The sequence below is a fragment of the Lissotriton vulgaris genome, chromosome 5 (genome assembly GCF_964263255.1).
Source record: "Lissotriton vulgaris chromosome 5, aLisVul1.2, whole genome shotgun sequence".
NCBI lineage: Eukaryota > Metazoa > Chordata > Amphibia > Caudata > Salamandridae > Lissotriton > Lissotriton vulgaris.
In genome coordinates this window covers 690144413-690161124 of record NC_141693.1, presented here as the reverse complement: position 1 = coordinate 690161124, position 16712 = coordinate 690144413, and the positions used below count along the sequence as shown (strand labels likewise).

General features: G+C 44.6%; 1 protein-coding gene across 1 annotated transcript in view; it reads right to left on the bottom strand.

The window, feature by feature from the left end:
• AIFM2 (AIF family member 2, ferroptosis suppressor) overlaps positions 1–16712 on the bottom strand; it is a 408648-nt gene that overhangs the window by 262543 nt on the left and 129393 nt on the right. The window contains exons 4-5 of the mRNA XM_086922126.1: positions 14019–14138; positions 5217–5309 (exon numbers count right to left, since the gene is read on the bottom strand). Coding sequence (XP_086778252.1) covers positions 5217–5309; positions 14019–14138 — 213 coding nt within the window. The remainder of the gene's footprint in view (positions 1–5216; positions 5310–14018; positions 14139–16712) is intronic.

Genomic DNA, 16712 nt, shown 5'->3' with positions numbered 1-16712 from the left:
TGGAGGTGCCCTCACTGGTGTCGTTCCCCCCGACATTGCCTGGCCCAGTAGGATGAAGTGCCAGTACGGCACTGGTGACCTGCTCCAACACTCGTGCAACATCCTCGCAGCATTGGACCATCTGCTGCTGCTGCGCCAGGGACCGTTGTGAGAGCTGGGAGGTGGCATTCCCAATTACATAGTTTGAGCGGGTGTAGGCTGACAGCCGCGTAAGTAGCTGCCGGTGGCAGCGGCGGGCGGTGTTGCGCTGCGATATGAGCGCAGCAGTGTTGGCCTCCATGGCTGTCGTCATGCGCTCCATCCTGTCGGCCACATTAGCCACATTGCGGCCAATGTTGTGGAGCTGCAGTTGGATCGCCCCTTGCCGTCGTGCCTGCAGTTGGTGGATGCGTAGCATCCGGCGCTCTATGCTCAGGCCTGGCACCCGCACAGCCATCCCCCTCCTGCCGCTGCATGCGGTGTTCTGCTGGCGAGCCCTGCCATGCCTGCTCTGCTGGCTGGCCACAGTGGGTGTGTGCACTGTCACCGCAGTAGCTGCACCAGATGTAGAGGCTCCAGCTGGGGGTGGAGTTGTGGTTGTCACAGGTGCAGCGCCTGATGGTGGTGGGGCAGATGGTGTTGCCCTGGCTGCGGGGATAGGTGCTGCGCCTGATGGGGGTGGCGCAGATGGTGTTCCCCTGGCTGCGGGGATAGGTGCTGCGCCTGATGGTGGTGGCGCAGATGGTGTTGCCCTGGCTGCGGGGATAGGTGCTGCGCCTGATGGTGCAGGAAGTGTCGCTGTTGGCACCTCCTCGGCATCCTCTGGAGCCTCGTCAATGAGCAGCCTGTCGCTGTTGCTGCTGTTGTCAGCCCAACCTGTGAGGGGAAGTGGATGTACATTAATTGCATGTAACTGTCACCCGTGCAGTTGCTACATGCATGCTGGATGATATTCCCTGACTGGCTGTGGCACTGCGTACTTTGGGACATGTCTGGCTGCATTGGGGTTCTTGTACATTGTGGGCAGGCTACATGTCCCACAATGCTTTTGGGCATGACCTAATGTGCATGGATTGCATGACTTGGGATGATTATGGGAGGCTATAGGGTCATGGCCATTGTTAAGGGACAGGGTCGCAGTCGCATGCCACTTACCTTGGCTCTCTTGGGTGGGGCGGGATGAGTCCAGATTGATGACCCCAATGCACGCGTCTGGCTCAAGAGTGCCCTCCACCCGGTCCTCCAAGGGGGTGTTATGAGGGACTGTAGGATCTCCGCCTCCAGTAGCCAGGGTCTCGCCCAGCCTCTCGGCCACCCTCTCCTTGGCACGACCTCGGAGGTCGTACCACCTCTTCTTCAGCTCCTCCAGCGACCTGTGTGCCACGCCCACAGAGTTGACTTTTGCGGCTATCGCAAGCCAGATTCAGCGTTTCTCCGCCTCAGGCACCCTCCTGGAGTCCTTTCCAAAAAGTTTTGGGTGGTTATCAACCACTCCATCAATCAGGTGCTCCAACTCCTTCTCACAGAATTTGAGCTTCCGCTTACGCCCAGTGTCGCTTGGCCCTGCTGCAGCATCCTCTGCCATTGCTGCTGTAAGAAAAGTTAAGGATTTGCAAGTTTGCAGGTGTCCTGGAAGGAGCTCAGTGAGATGCAGCCTCGAGATCAGCCTCACTGTTCTGAATGGGGGTGGGAACTGGCTGCTTCCTGGTTGTGATGTCATCACTGTGCTCGAAATGCGACTTCCCGTTTTTCCAATCACGCGATTTTGCGAGATCGCATTTAGCGATCTCGCAATTAGCGATATCGCAATTAGCGATATCGCAATTCCTACTCGGATGTTGACGGAAATAGCGATTATTCTGCGATTTTAGAAAATCGCAAACGCTTTTTGCGGCCGCGTGCGAATCGCTTTTTTTTCCTCTGTAATTTTGATGAATGCCGATCTGCGATTTCTAAATTGCGATTCGCTGTAAATCGCAATTTAAAAAATCGCAGAATTCGGTTCTCATGAATTAGGCTGTTTGTTCCGGGTCACAACAGGGAATGTCGATATCTCGAAACCTGAAGCCCTGCCGCAAAGGTATCCGCCACTTCTGAAGGGCGCTGCAGTCTTAGTGCGATGAACTCTGCGAGTCAGAGCTCGGGGCGCGCCAACACAGCCCCGAAATGGAGAAAACTATCTCCCACGAAGACAATAGCTTTAGGAGAAGCAACACTTGGAGACTCGGGGTCGTGTCCCATTGGACCTGCGTTCCGGATCGACCGCCTGGCTAATAGGTGGTGGCCAGACCGACCGTTGCAGCAGCAGCAGTGAGGTCCCACGGTTTCCGATGGCTCTGATGCCGAATCCAATCTTGCCGCAGTGGTTACAGGGGGCCTGAACAATCAGGTGGGGAAGCCAGGGGACGTGGCCCGGGGTCTGCACGGCAAGCACAGTGCAGGGTCGAAACTGCCTGGGGGAAGCTCACGCCGGGAGCGCATCAGCATGCCACTGCCCCTACATATCTGTGAGCATAGAATTTGCAACTTGGCCAGGCCGGAAGTGAGTGGGGAAAGCTTACCCCACCATGATCAATGGAGTGCGGAACCCACAGCACCCTCGCCTGCAGCCTCTTCTGGGGGTCCGTCTGCTGCTGCGGGAGGGGGGCCAGTGGGTCCCTGGGGTTCGCTCCAAGAGTTCCTGAACAAAACCGCGTGACAGCTGAGAGCTTGAGAGATAGGGAAGAGGTGATTTTGAGGCAAAGGCGAGGTAAATAGACAGATCAGGTAGTGATGCACAAGTGGTAGACAGGCGATACAGGCTCTAAAGAGAGAAAAGTGAGAAAGCACATGTGATGTCATCGGGGAAGCAAGGCATGTGATATCATTAGTCTGATATCACTTATGCTACTCCAGGCACTTTGTTTACTTGATATCCATGTTGAAATCCTTTCTACTTTTGAGATGCTGATTAATAAAGGATGCCAGGAGAATGCATTTCTCCTATTGATAAAAGCCTGGCTGTGCCTTGTCAAAGTTGATGGAACATTTAATATTGTTTTGTAAAGAACCCAATAAGAAACATGCTGGCTCATGGAACTGCTGTTTTTCCATGTTATATACCTTAGTTAGATGTAGTGCATAATGTCTTTGGGGGAAATAGAATACAACAATGCTCCCTAACATCAATAGGTTACATATTAGAAAATGTATTATGTTCATGCATTGGTATTTCCTTCTAATGGGTTAAGAGTTTTGGGAAAAGGTGTTACAGAAATATTTTTCTGTAAGTAAACGCTCATTTGTAGAGAGAGGTGTTGATTGGGCAGGCAGATTAAATGTGAGCCGTGGTGTTGTAAAGTGTGAACTGTGATTGTTTTGCTCTTGTTCCTTGTGCTGCAACTAATGCAATGCTTGCATGTTATGGGATGTTGAAGTTGTTTGTGCACAAGGTTAGCACATAAGAACGTTTATTGCATGCTACTCTTCAGTTCTACCACTAGATGTTGGTGTAATGAAAGTAACAGTGGACTTGTTCCATGTGGCTAGACCTGTGTGGATTGATGTACTTACCTCTTCCATTGTACGGTGCCTTTTTACACTCTCCATGTTCCACTGGGTTCTGGCTTCTTATGTTTAAGATCGGGCTGTGGTGCACGGTAGGGCAGAATTATGTATGGTGTATATTTCCTGTACTTTTGCGCACTTCTTTAGGCAACCGATTAATGATGTCACCTAAGGAAGGTTTAGTTTGAGGCTCTGTGAGTTGCATGTCCAAAATGTGAGCGTAGGTTGGTTTGTTAAATTGCATATTTATCAGGTAAGTGTTTAGTAGGGGTGGAAGTTTCTAAGTTGAGCCCCATGGGAGACGGTGACACTGGTCATTTCTTTAGGTGGCAACTGTCACTTAGTGTGCCCAAGTTTCCTACCCTCCTTGGGGGCTAGGGTGGATGCAATGGGGCTGTACGATAGGGTGCATTATCCATGTTGCTGTGACAGTTCTTGTGTGTTTATAATGGGCGGGATGAGCATGAATGAGATGTGGTTTTTAGATTCAAGAAACGCTAAAGGTGAGCGGGGGGCTATCTTCTTGGGTCTAGACATGTTATGCCCCGATACAAGAATGATGCAAGGTGGGGCTGTTTGTGTTGCAGTCGGTGCTGTTGCTTGAAAAGGTTTGGGCAGTGGCATTTTGTGCTTGAGTGTTTGGAATACATTGGTTGGCATGGTTGGATGAATTGGGGTGTGTTCTGTTTGGGACTCTGAGGTTCATTCTTTTGGGTGTTTGGTAAAAGAGAGAGATGTGTTCTAATTGGTGAATGCCATTTGCTTCTTGATGTTACGTCCTGTGATAGTTCCGTGTGTGATGGCGTATTGTCCTTTAGGATTATGTGTGTGAGCTGGAACCAGCAGAAGCTGCTCATGAACTGAGTTAATAAAACATTGCTCTTGCTGGGCTACTTACAGTTATACTTTTCTTTGATATTTATCTTCGTGGTAATAATTACTTCTATTTATGTTCTTGCCGGTCTTACCTCGACACGCAGTTTCAACCAGTCCCTGGGAGAAGGGCATGGCTTTATATACAACATCCAAGGACTCTTACTTTCACCCCATTCCCCTTGTGCTAAAACGGATCACTTTTATCACAGCCTAGCGTAATATCATGGTTTATGTGTTTTATTCCAGTAAATAGCAAGAAGCGGCTCCCCACTTTCACCTTGTCACACCAATCAGTTCTAAATAGAGGAAGTTATGTCTCTACCCATCAGGGGAGGTTGTCCCAGCAACAGAAGTTGCCTAAAACATATGTCTCCACTCTTCGCTCGCACTTGCTCCTTTCTGCAACACACATTTGGATAGGAATTCTACTCTTTCCTTCCTACTCATTTCCTGTCTTTTGCCTTAGCTCTTCCTTTTCAATCTTTAAGATGCGGGGAAGTAATGGGGATCTGGAACAGTAAAAACCCAGGACCTAACGAGTCCTAAAAGCCCAAAATCAATTGTATGCAAGTCTTATACTGCAAATATATACTTCTGACAGGTAGATATTACCTACTACAAACATGGATTCAAAAGCACCTCTTTTTGTGTTCTTATGTTTATGAGCAGTACAGTCCATTATTGTTGCATTGTAACCTGAAACTGTCTTGTGGTGGCTATTGGAGCCATATAAACCAACAACAATAAAATAAATAAGCAGAGTGCACACCGCAGAAAATAGTGAAGAAGGGAGCAACATAATGAGTAGTACATACCTCTTTATCTGGATAATCAGTTTTCACCTCAGCAGCCATCTCCACACCAGCAGCACCCCCACCTATCACTACAATGCTGTTTGCTTTTTCGACCTTTACATACAGGGAGAGAAAATATCAGGTTTTAATTGTTTGTGTAGCATTTGTAAATCTCCCACAGCCTATCTCAACATATACTTGTACGAGGGCGGGGGTGGGTGGGAGAAGGGAGAAAGAGAGATTTGCTAGCCAGTCACAATCCCAATCGGGGATTTCAAATGTAAACATTTTGAATTATCTCGATGTACGTTTTAACCATACACAACTTGCTAAAATAGAAATAAAACCTGGGATATTAGTCTTCCCTCTACTAATTGGAATATTTATTAATACACGTTTTCGTACTGCCAACAGTATATTGTTCAAAATTGGGGCAGATACCCCAATAAGATCACCTCCAACCTCAGGATTCCTTTACACTCTCAACAATCCCACAAGTGTACCATGAGTCTCTTTATCTAACCATTATACCTTTTGGTGGAGCATACAAACACCGATTCGTGTTCTTAGTGTAGTGAAAAGCCAGAGTTGTGGTTTGGAGGAGAGAAGAACGTTGGAAGTAGCTGTCACATTGCCAGGTCTTTGCATTTTTACATAGGCTAGATGTTTTCTCATCTCTCAGCAGAGATTTCCAGAGTTTGATTCTTGGCATTCAAAAGGCTTTTCCAACACACACTCTTCGTCAAAATTTGAGAACAGACAAAAAATGTAGCGGTACAAAGTTTCCGGATGGCAGTCATGAACACCTTTCTTTTAGCAAAAAGCTAGGTCTCGACATACAGAAAATGGGAAGAATGATGTGCAAGGATTATTTTTTAAATATCTTCTTTCTTCACTGAAAGCCATTGATCTGTCTAATGTGTTCGGAGCGGGAGTCTAATTTCCACACCACCAAACATCAAAAGTCTGGCTGCAACATTTTGAATGTTATTTAATTTGTTCACCTCCTTCCTCAGCTATCCCACATATAGGGACATGGTTAAATCTGATTAAGTAGTTAGCACAGTAATTTCGTGTGAGAAACAAAAGAACGGAAAATCCTTGGTCACACAGATAGGTAGAAATAACAGGCACTATAACTGCTGAAATTTGATTGAATAACATAGGTTACAATTGATCGGGTACCCCGTGTTTCTCTCAATATTTGAAGAAGTGAGGCGTGTGTCTATGGAGCTATGCCTTAAGGTTCCGATTCAACTGTTGAGAAAGTTGTGAGTGAGCACAGTTTCTGATTTAAAGGGGGTTCACGTAAAGCAACTGATATTCATCCCCAACGCCGCTGCAGAGGCCAACCCCTCCCCTAACGTCTAACATAATCTGCATGTTGCTCATTCCCATACAGAAACATATACCAATTCCATGCTGCAGATGGGCCAGAGGTGTCATACAGACAATGAACAAGAGCAGGGAGAGAGGCAAGTCCCGAGGGTCCGACAGGGACTCACCTGTGGGTGAAGTAAAGGAGCTCAGCTAAACTGACAGAGATCTTGTATTAGGAAATAACTTTATACATTATACCGCCATTCCAATTAAGAAGAATATAGCAAGATGACGCAAGAGGGTCTGATAAGTGATGAATTTGAAAGCCTTCAAAACATTCAAAAGGATTTGGGCCCTAACAATGCCATCCATCGAACACACATGCAACTCATCCAGCACTAAGGCTACAACCACTTCTGTGACAATTTTAGGGTACAACTCTGTTTCAAATGCCTGTCGGATTGAGTAAAGGCCTATAAAGTCTAGGATCTGATTACCACTCGCTTAAATAGTTAGGCCTGGAAGTTCATGGCATCTATGGTATTCAAATTAGGACTATTCAAGGGAGGTATAATTATCACTTTTACTTTCCATGTACTTCAAGAGCTGTTAACGATTTGTAGAAAAAGAGGAAAGATATCTTATATGGCTTAACTTAGAACTAACCTGGGACAGTGTTTCAAAATGATGCCCTTGAGTTTTATTTACAGGGACACAGTCAGAGAGGCAGGCAATTAAGGCCACAGGCGGCTCATGAATGTTCCAAGATGGGAGGATTGGTCCAGACCAGTAACCCAAAGATATGCTCCATTTGCGAGTGCATTCATACTGGATGAATTAGATTGACTGGGAGTAGGGGGGGATCTGAAGACGCTATAATATATAAGAGCCCCCTCAGGACTGAAGTTAAAGGAATGGTATGCACAACAGAGTCAAGCAACCCAACCCCCTTGGAAGTGCTCTGGGATCAGCCGAGGGAGGGCAATGAATTGATTGTAAAACGGCTGGAGACGCCTTTAATACTAGGGAAGGGCACCACGGGGAATAGCACGGACGATCTTACAACCTATGAGATTAGAGCGGTCTCGTGGAATATTGCAGGATTATCGGCTGAAATACAAAATAATGAATGGTTAGACTATATCAGAAAATTTCATATCATCTGCCTTCAGGAATCCTGGGAAACTAATATCAGTGCCCCTTCACCTAGACGGATACAAAATGTTTTTTGTCCCGGCATGCAAAACAACCATGGGTCATGCTAAAGGCGGCCTATGTGGACCTGACAATGCAAGGGACCTGGGAAGACTTGGGTTGGGACTCGGAATTTATGCAAGGTATTAGGTATTGCAAGAAGGGACTACAATTAATCTTTATTATTTTTTATAATGCAATAGTGGCGGGACAGACCATGTCAAGGCTGTGTGAGCTAGATGACAGGCTGACTGGCATACAGGAGGCAGGGGATACACTCTCCCAGCTGATAATAGTGGGCGATTTCAACTGCCACCAGTGACCCTTCTTGAAATGGGACAGGGGAGAATGGGCCTCCTGCCCAACTAATAAGGGCTGGCATTTAGAACACTCAAAAGAGGGCAGGGAATTAAGTAAGATCCTGGGCACACATGCCCTTAAACATACGATGGACTTGATCAAAAGAGGGGAAAACAATATAGTCATCCCAACCTTTATAGGTAGGGGAAGGGATACCATCATTGACTTTATCTTTGTAACTAACACGCTTAAACGAAGGGTCACGAATGTCAGCATAGAGGTTAGTGTCTTCAGTGACCATAACCCACTGGTATTGTCTATCAGGGATATTAATCCATCGACCGAGTCCGGTCAAAGGAAATCTAGTGGCTTAGTTCAAGCCACGGATCAGGGCAGGAGACTGAGATGGAAGAACATAGATGGGGAAGCGTTTTATAGAACGCTTTCCGCCAAGTCGGAAAGCCAGATTTGGAAATGCCTAGACCCAGCAATGGAGGGGAATGAATTGATCCGCGCATTTGGGAGCACAGCATAGCACATCGACGGGTTATTGAAGGGCAAAATGACGAAACATGACCCAATGTACCCTAGATGGTTTGACCATGATTGCACCTTGGCACAGAGGGAACTGAAGCTAGCACTCAAAACCGTCCAAAAAGATAAGACCAAGGTGGTTGACTGTAGGGCACAGTATAAAAGGGCCATTAAACAACGTAGAACCAGGCATGGGAGACATTAAAAGATGCCGCAGAGAAAAGGGATATGAATGAATTCTGGAAAGTAATTAATGATCCTTACTTCCAGGAATCGAATAAATCAAAGGTGGCCTGTCACATTCTTTCGGACTCGTGGGCAGAGAATTTTAAAGGCCTGTATAATTACGGTGGCTCGGAAGATTCAATCGTACCAGATACAGGACATGTAAACAGCATGCAGATAAGCTTTTCCCTGGGATAGATTGAGGCAGGAATAGACGGGCTGACAGGAAATGAGGCCCCAGGTCCCGACGGGATGCCGCCAGACCTCTTCAAGAGGCAGGTAGACCTCTGGGCCCCCGTACTCACAAGAGTTCTTAATACAGCAGTGGAATCAGGGATGCAGAGGTCATGGTCCACGGCCATCATAGTTCCAATTTTCAAAAAGGGAAACAGGAGTGACCCACAATGTTACCGCCCGATCTTGTTAATAGATGTGACAGTGAAAGTCCTGGGAAGGGCTATCCTTAATCGGTTGACGAATTGGGCGGAAGAACATGACATTAACTCGGATACCCAATTTGGGTTTAGAAATGGCTGATCCATAACGGACCAATGCCTTAATTTATACCACTTGGTGGCAAAGTACTCCATGTCAAGTAAGGGGACGGTGAACTTGGCCTTTATGGACCTGACGGCAACCTTTGACCGAGTCAACCGAAGGAAACTGTGGGAATCCCTAGGGTTGCTTGGTGTTGACCCAGGCCTGATAAATATATTGAGAGTGCTCCACCAGAACACCGCGGCACAGGTCAGATTCAACGAAGAGGGGAATACAACTAATCATTTCCCTTGCTCAAGGGGTGTGAGGCAGGGATGTATCCTGGTGCCTTTTCTATTTACATTATATATAAATGGATTAGACAAGGCGCTCAGAGATTTAAGGGTGGACTGTCCGCGTATAGGTAGGAGGGGCATACCGGTCCTACTGTACGCGGATGACGCGGTACTCCTGGCCCGCACCCCACGAGGATTACAGTCTCTTATTAATGGCTTTGTCAGCTTCATGGAGGATCTAGATCTATCACCCAATCTCACTAAATCATACGTAATGGAAACAGGGAAAAGACCATCTAAGAATGTTATCTTTACAATCGGGTCTCACAAATTAGAAAAAGTGCAGGCATTTAATTATCTAGGGATTTTATTTGATAAGCAACTCAGTTTTAAAACATTGATTAATGATAAATGTAGCTCACAAATTAGCTCGGTGGGCTCAATTATGAATTTTGCAAAAAGACTAGGCCACTGGTCACCGAATGAAATAATGCATCTGTATAGCTCTGTTTGCTGTGCTAGGACCATGTATGGAAGCGAGGTATGGGGTTTTAGAGATACTACGCTGATTCAAAATGAGGAAAATAAATTTCTAAGAAGGGTTCTGCAGGTACCACAAAGCACGCCTTCCCATATTGTCCATGAGGAGTTAGGCGTCACTAATATTAGTGATAGGCTAAGACTCAAACCCATAACCTGTTGGATTAAAATATGGACGAACCCTGAAGCCACATTAAGTAGGCAAATACTAATGGACTGCATTGCCCCGGATAGGGGACGAATGATACCTTGGCTCGAATATGTAAGGGAAACCTTGAAAGGGTTGGATTATGTCAAGTATTTTGATGAACCCACCAAACTAACGCCTAAAGACAAGGGTATCATAAAGATGGTATTCTCAAGGCAAACAGCAAATGAAAGGGAGGACAGAGAGTTGATGAAATCTTCGGTGAGAGCCCATTTGCTAACTAAGTGTGTGTTCTGAAATGACATGTGACCTCCGCGTCACGGGAGCGACAGCCCAGGAGAAGTGTGGCTCACTGGTTAGAGCAGGCAGACCCTGAAGCAGAGGTCAGACCCGGGACCAGGGTTCAATTCCCGATGCGGCAGGGTCTTGAGCTCAAATGTCCATGGACTCGATAATTCTCGCTTCGGTGCCTGACCTAATCATGGGTTCACACTCTGCAACTCTGGGCATTAAGCTTGCTTAATCTCCACAACGGCCCCCCGCGGCGGGATGCCTGGCTTTCACCTTGGGGATGCCCTGTAGGGGCTATCTCACAGGGAAAAGCCAGGACGGGTTCCCAAGGCAAGCGCGGAGATACCACTTCGGGGGTCGATTCTGGCGCTACATAAGAAACATAATAATAATAATAATAATAATAATAATACTTCTGATACGGCTGACAGAACGAGTGATTCCACGTTTGGCGGTGCACCAAACCTATCGAAAAGGCGGCACACTTGGACCTTCGGGAATATAATCAGAGGTTCCCACATAACAATGGATATTATATCCCCGGATTAAAATTGGGACATATAGTGAATTTATGGGAATTCTTCACCGCCAAGTTAAACAGTATGTGTATCGATTACATTCAGTGTGTCCAGACTGGATTGTTGAAAGAAGACACGTTAAGAGAGGATATATTGATATTTGAAGACCGAAATATTTACTAGCCCTTGTCCTGATGAGGCCAGAACGACGATGGCTGAAACGCGTCGACATTTTGTTTGAAGAAGATCCCAGCCAAATTATTTGAATTAATGAAAAAATATTATTCACAAGGAGTAAGAAGTTTTGAAGATAGTCTAAGGAGACATGGACTATGTATACTGCTTGTGTTAGGTCTGGTGGAGCTTACTTTGAGAGGAATGCGGAGGCTGTACACTTAGCGAGCATCCTCTATTTATAAAAAAATTGGGCTATTATAGTTTGAATATATCCTTCTGATTTATGTTTGTATGTATATATATATATATGTGTTTTATATATGTTTATGTAAAAAGTAATGTGTAAATACATATACGTGTGTGTTTGTTTGTTTGAAGTGGGCCTATAAATCATACAAGCCCCAATTTAATTTGAAATCCTTTTCAATCTAAATAAAAAAAATCAATAAGAAAACAACATATGGTGTGTTCGCTCTGTGGAGAATGGAAATGTTACTAATACAAAATAGTGTTTCCAGACAATTTATTTTGTAGGGGTAGATAATTAAACTTTCTCACCCCTTTCCATTAACTCCATTAATAGTGTCCCAGGCACCACTTTGCTTTATGTAGTACATTTGCTAACTAAATCAACTCCAGGAATGGAATTTTATCTGTCCCTCATGTACAACAAACACAACAGATTCCTAATGACCAGGTTTAGGCTGAATCTCTTGCATCACATTTTATCAGTTCCAGCAGGGTACACATCAGATATCAAGATAAAGGGCCTGTGCGGCTACGACCAGTGGTCTACGCAGGACACTCTTCATTTTGTTTTAATGTGTCCCTTCTATGCGTACCCAAGGACAATGTTTGAAAAAAATGTTTAAGACAAATCAGATGCAACCAGGCAAAGGTGGCACTATTGTTTTTGAAATTGTCAGCAGATCCACTAACGCTGTTTAGCACTGTACATTTTTTAAAATCGGCTGTGAGACTTAGGAACACTAGAGGTGACGAGTAACTGTCTATGATCCTCCTTGGTGACAGATGGGTTGGCTGCACCAACATTGCCCAGGATTCTTGTTTTTACTGCATAAATTGTTTTTTAATATGACTTTTAAGACATGAAACAATCTTATTGGGAATGTTCATATATTCTATTTTATTACGTAATTTTACGGTTGTAATGCCTTTCTTTTCACTAATAATGCACTTTGTAAGGTATTGTTTTTGGAGAAGTGTGGCTCACTGGTTAGAGCAGGCAGACCCTGAAGCAGAGGTCAGACCCGGGACAAGGGTTCAATTCCCGACGCGGCAGGGTCTTGAGCTCAAATGTCCATGGACTCGATAATTCTCGCTTCGGTGCCTGACCTAATCATGGGTTCACACTCTGCAACTCTGGGCATTAAGCTTGCTTAATCTCCACAACGGCCCCCCGCGGCGGGATGCCTGGCTTTCACCTTGGGGATGCCCTGTAGGGGCTATCTCACAGGGAAAAACCAGGATGGGTTCCCAGGGCAAGCGCAGAGATACCCCTTCGGGGGTCGATTCTGGCGCTATATAAGAATATAATAATAATAATAATAATTGTTTTTATACCGAATAAAGTAATTTGATTGATTGATATCATTAGAGAAGTAAATTAGTTTGGGTAGACATAGCTGACTTGGGCCAAATATTTCTGGATTACATTTTAAAAAATGGCGTATGTGTTGCAGTGATGAGGTCATATTTCAGGAACCATGAGACCTATATACTGCATTTTGGTGTCAAAACAGAAAATAACTCTTCAGAGCAACCCTTCTGCCATTTTCCAAAATGGGCACTCTTTAATGATGTATTTTAGCTATCATATTGATAATTACTTTTAATATTGTTACAGTTTCATGTTTTCTATTGATTCAGAATCGTAAACATGAGCGAAACAGGTGGTAACAGATGATCTTTACCTCCTAACAGAGTGTTGAGAACTATAAAATCTGAGGACTCCTTCAACAAAGAAAAATGTGACATATGCTAAACTAATTAAAAAGAAGAGCTAACATCAACTACGGCTGGACAGAAGACAGAGAACATTTCAGAAATTTCTGTAAATAGCAATTCTCTTCTATGGGACATAGTGGTTAATGCTGCAGTGACTGAGAAAAAAGTTGTAGTTGCACAGTCGGCACTAAGATGCTACTGCTGATATTAGCAGTTGCAAAGTGATTTTCAAGATAAATAGCAAGATCAGGAACAGAGATCTTATCCCATGAATCACTTTTAAGAGACCTAAATGAGGATTTTATTCATCTGCAATATAATAATAATAAAAAAAAAAACAACGATGGTTGTCAGACCAAAGAATGGATGTTGTAGCATTGAAAGAAACAAGTCTGTTTGGGTACTAACAATTATTATATTTTATTTTTATTTTACAGAGTTTTATATAGCACAAACTTGACTCGAAGGTATTGGGTATGACAGCGCTTTACATAGCACCAGTTGCATTACAGTTTCATGAGAACACATTCATTTTTGTTAGGCAAGGAGAGATTAAGTGATTTGCCCAGAATCACAGGTTTGCCGAGACTTGAACCCAGTTCCACAGATTCAAGGTCAATAGCCCTAGCCGTAAGGCCAACTCCTCTTCCAAGTTAGATCTTTGGAGTGGAGTGAAATCCTAATAACCACATTCATATTTTTAATACAAGGTCAAACAGTAGGAATTACGGGGTTCAAAGCAAAAAATGAGAATTACTGTAATTATCATGTAACTGTAACTTCCAATGTTGAAATCTCTGCTGATTACAAGATAAACTGCATTCCAGGTACTTACTTCTTTTGCTAGGTTCTCATATGTCTGGATGGCTAATTCCATATTAACTGGCTGGTTAAACTTGCCGGGAAAGGGCCCATCACTTCCTGTAGCCAAGATAAGGTGTGAAAAGTACAGTTCCTGAATGGGAAGTATAGACCACTGTCAATAGGGTGATAATATTTGCATTTCAAATCCAAAATTCAACAAAAAACTGCTAACTGTCACCACAATATTTGTCCTAAAGGGAATCTGTTATATCCTACATAATTATATAACATTTATTCTAGCCCTGCTGCCTCTAGCTGCTCAGCCAGAGTGTGTCTTGGTGTTAGAATGTTGGTGTGCCTGTGATGCGTGGAATGCCTCGGTGACTGAGTGGGTGAATGTGGCAGTTGGAGATGGGCTGAGCAGCTGGGGAGGCTGCTCCTGGTGGGGCTGGTACCACACTAGGCTGGCTGGAGTACAGAGATGTTGTTACCTTAACTGAAGACTGAATAAACTAGTCTTGAATATTCATCCTGGCTCCTGGTGTCTTTTCTACTAAGGACACAACATTATTTTGGCGACGAGGTCGGGATTGAACCCAAGTGACTCTTGGTACAGCTAAGCAAATAAGTAACTAGGAAACTAAGAAACAAAAAGAGTAACCAAATAATCCAACAAGCAATTTCAAGAAAAAAGAGAAGGTATTTCCAGGCAAGCCAGCGCCAGCCCCACCAGTGTCCTTCTGATGGACAGCCCCAACGAGCAGTGTCACCACCAACTGACACTTCAGCCTGGGAATACATCTGCAACTGTGAGCTGGTGGAGTAGTGCAACTACAACCGATTTTGGGTGGTCCAGCCACAGCGGTGAACAGTGAGTTGGTTGAGTAGTTCAACTACAGCCTCATCTGGAGTTCCAGCCACTTGGTAATGTACAAGAATGACTGAGTTGGATGGGTAGCGTCTACAACCAGATGTAGGTGTACCAGCCACATCACGCTAAAGTGTGAAGAGTGCCTTTTTATTAAAGTGACTGAAAAGAGTTCAAGGCACAATTTTTGAGATGTCCAGTCAAAAAGGACCAGTTGTTAGTGTTACAGTCAGAGTGCTCTACAGAGCTTACTGCGTTTTTATAGTCAAGGCACATTCTTGGATGTGTAGTTACTAAACGTGCAGGCAGTGTATTGTTGCTGCATTGAAGGAGAATTTTAGTTATTAATCCATAGCAGCAGAGATGATATAAAGTTCTTTCAAGGATACAGTGAAAGTGAATTACATGGAAAAGGCTTTGTGTTGCAATGTTCTTCATCCAGTGGCAGCACTGATGGACTATGTTTTATGCCTGTCTAGTAGCAGCATGTTTGAAGCAATGAAAGAAGCTGCCTTTTCTTCCTCAATCTCAGGATGTCGACTTTACAAGTGAGGTGGTTCCCATAGTGTTTGACACTTTAAAAGTACGGTTTCTGTGCGAGGACCACAGCGGAGCTGTACGGGCCACTTTAAATTTTTTTACATGCGCTGCAAGTACAGAAGTTTTACTTAACATTCAGCGTGGGAAACGCTTTGTGATGTTTGCCGTTTACGAGTATCAAATTATATTTAATACACATAGTAAATGGTTGTAGGTAGCCCAGCTGTACAGCTGGCAGTTAAACCGCAAGCTTCAAATTCAAAAGAGTATACTCGCGTTTACCTGCACGAGCTTCTGGTTACGTGCTGTTCTCTGGCAAGATTCTCAGCCTCAACTTCGTTCCTTGGGCTCTTGTGGAAGTTTGGCGCAAGGACGCGCCGTGAACCACTCGGTAGTAGCGTCCATAGAGTGTTGCCATTTTGTGGTTGGTTGCCGGTCTTGGATTTCTTCTATGTGGGATCCAGTTTGGAAGAGAAGTGCCATCCTCAATTCTCCTTTTGCCAACCACGTTGTTCGTCGAATAAAGTTTCAGGAATATTGAAATAAGGGCCAGCAACAGTGTGGTGCGCTCAAGACGTCTTTGCCAACATGCTGCTATTTTCTTTATGGGTACTTCTTTGTTTCCAGCGATTCGTTTTACCCGTGAACTTTGCTACACTTGAGTTTGGTGCACGTCATGCGCCCATTACAGTTTGCTTTCTTCTACTTGCGTGTGACATTGATTTACCGCTTGGAGTATTTTCGTTGTGGGATCATTTTCGCCGTAGCACTCTGTGTCTAGTATGTTGGAGACCACGTGACCCAAGGCCTGCGAGTGACATTTGCCACACAGGTTTGAAAGCATAGACGATGCATATGGTAACGCGCACTTGGTAACTCGTGCCATGCCTGTACTAGTATAATGGTCTAGGTATTCCTTTGGGATTCATAGTGTGTTGAAATCTGTTGTGGTTAAATTATGCTAGGCTATGTGGTTTGTGCTGTTTTGCTTTCTCTTCAACCGGGGATGTGTTAACAAACCACTACTCGGGTGAGAGTTCGCTCACCGGTGTGTCACTACTGCGCTTACTATCATATTGCTGTCTCTTTTTCTGCTTTTTTGTTTGTCGTGATGCCACAGGTTTATGTCAGTCCTTTGATGGATTCTCTTAGTTTAGTTTCTAAGGGTGGTATTCACAGTTCCCTTACATGAGGGATGGTCGTAGGTACAGTTACTCCTACATATGAGAGTGTAACCCTTTTCAAGGGGTTTGGTTTATGGGTTAGTTCGTACACTGGTTCTCGAGTCAATTCCCATTGTTGGATCCAGGTTTATTA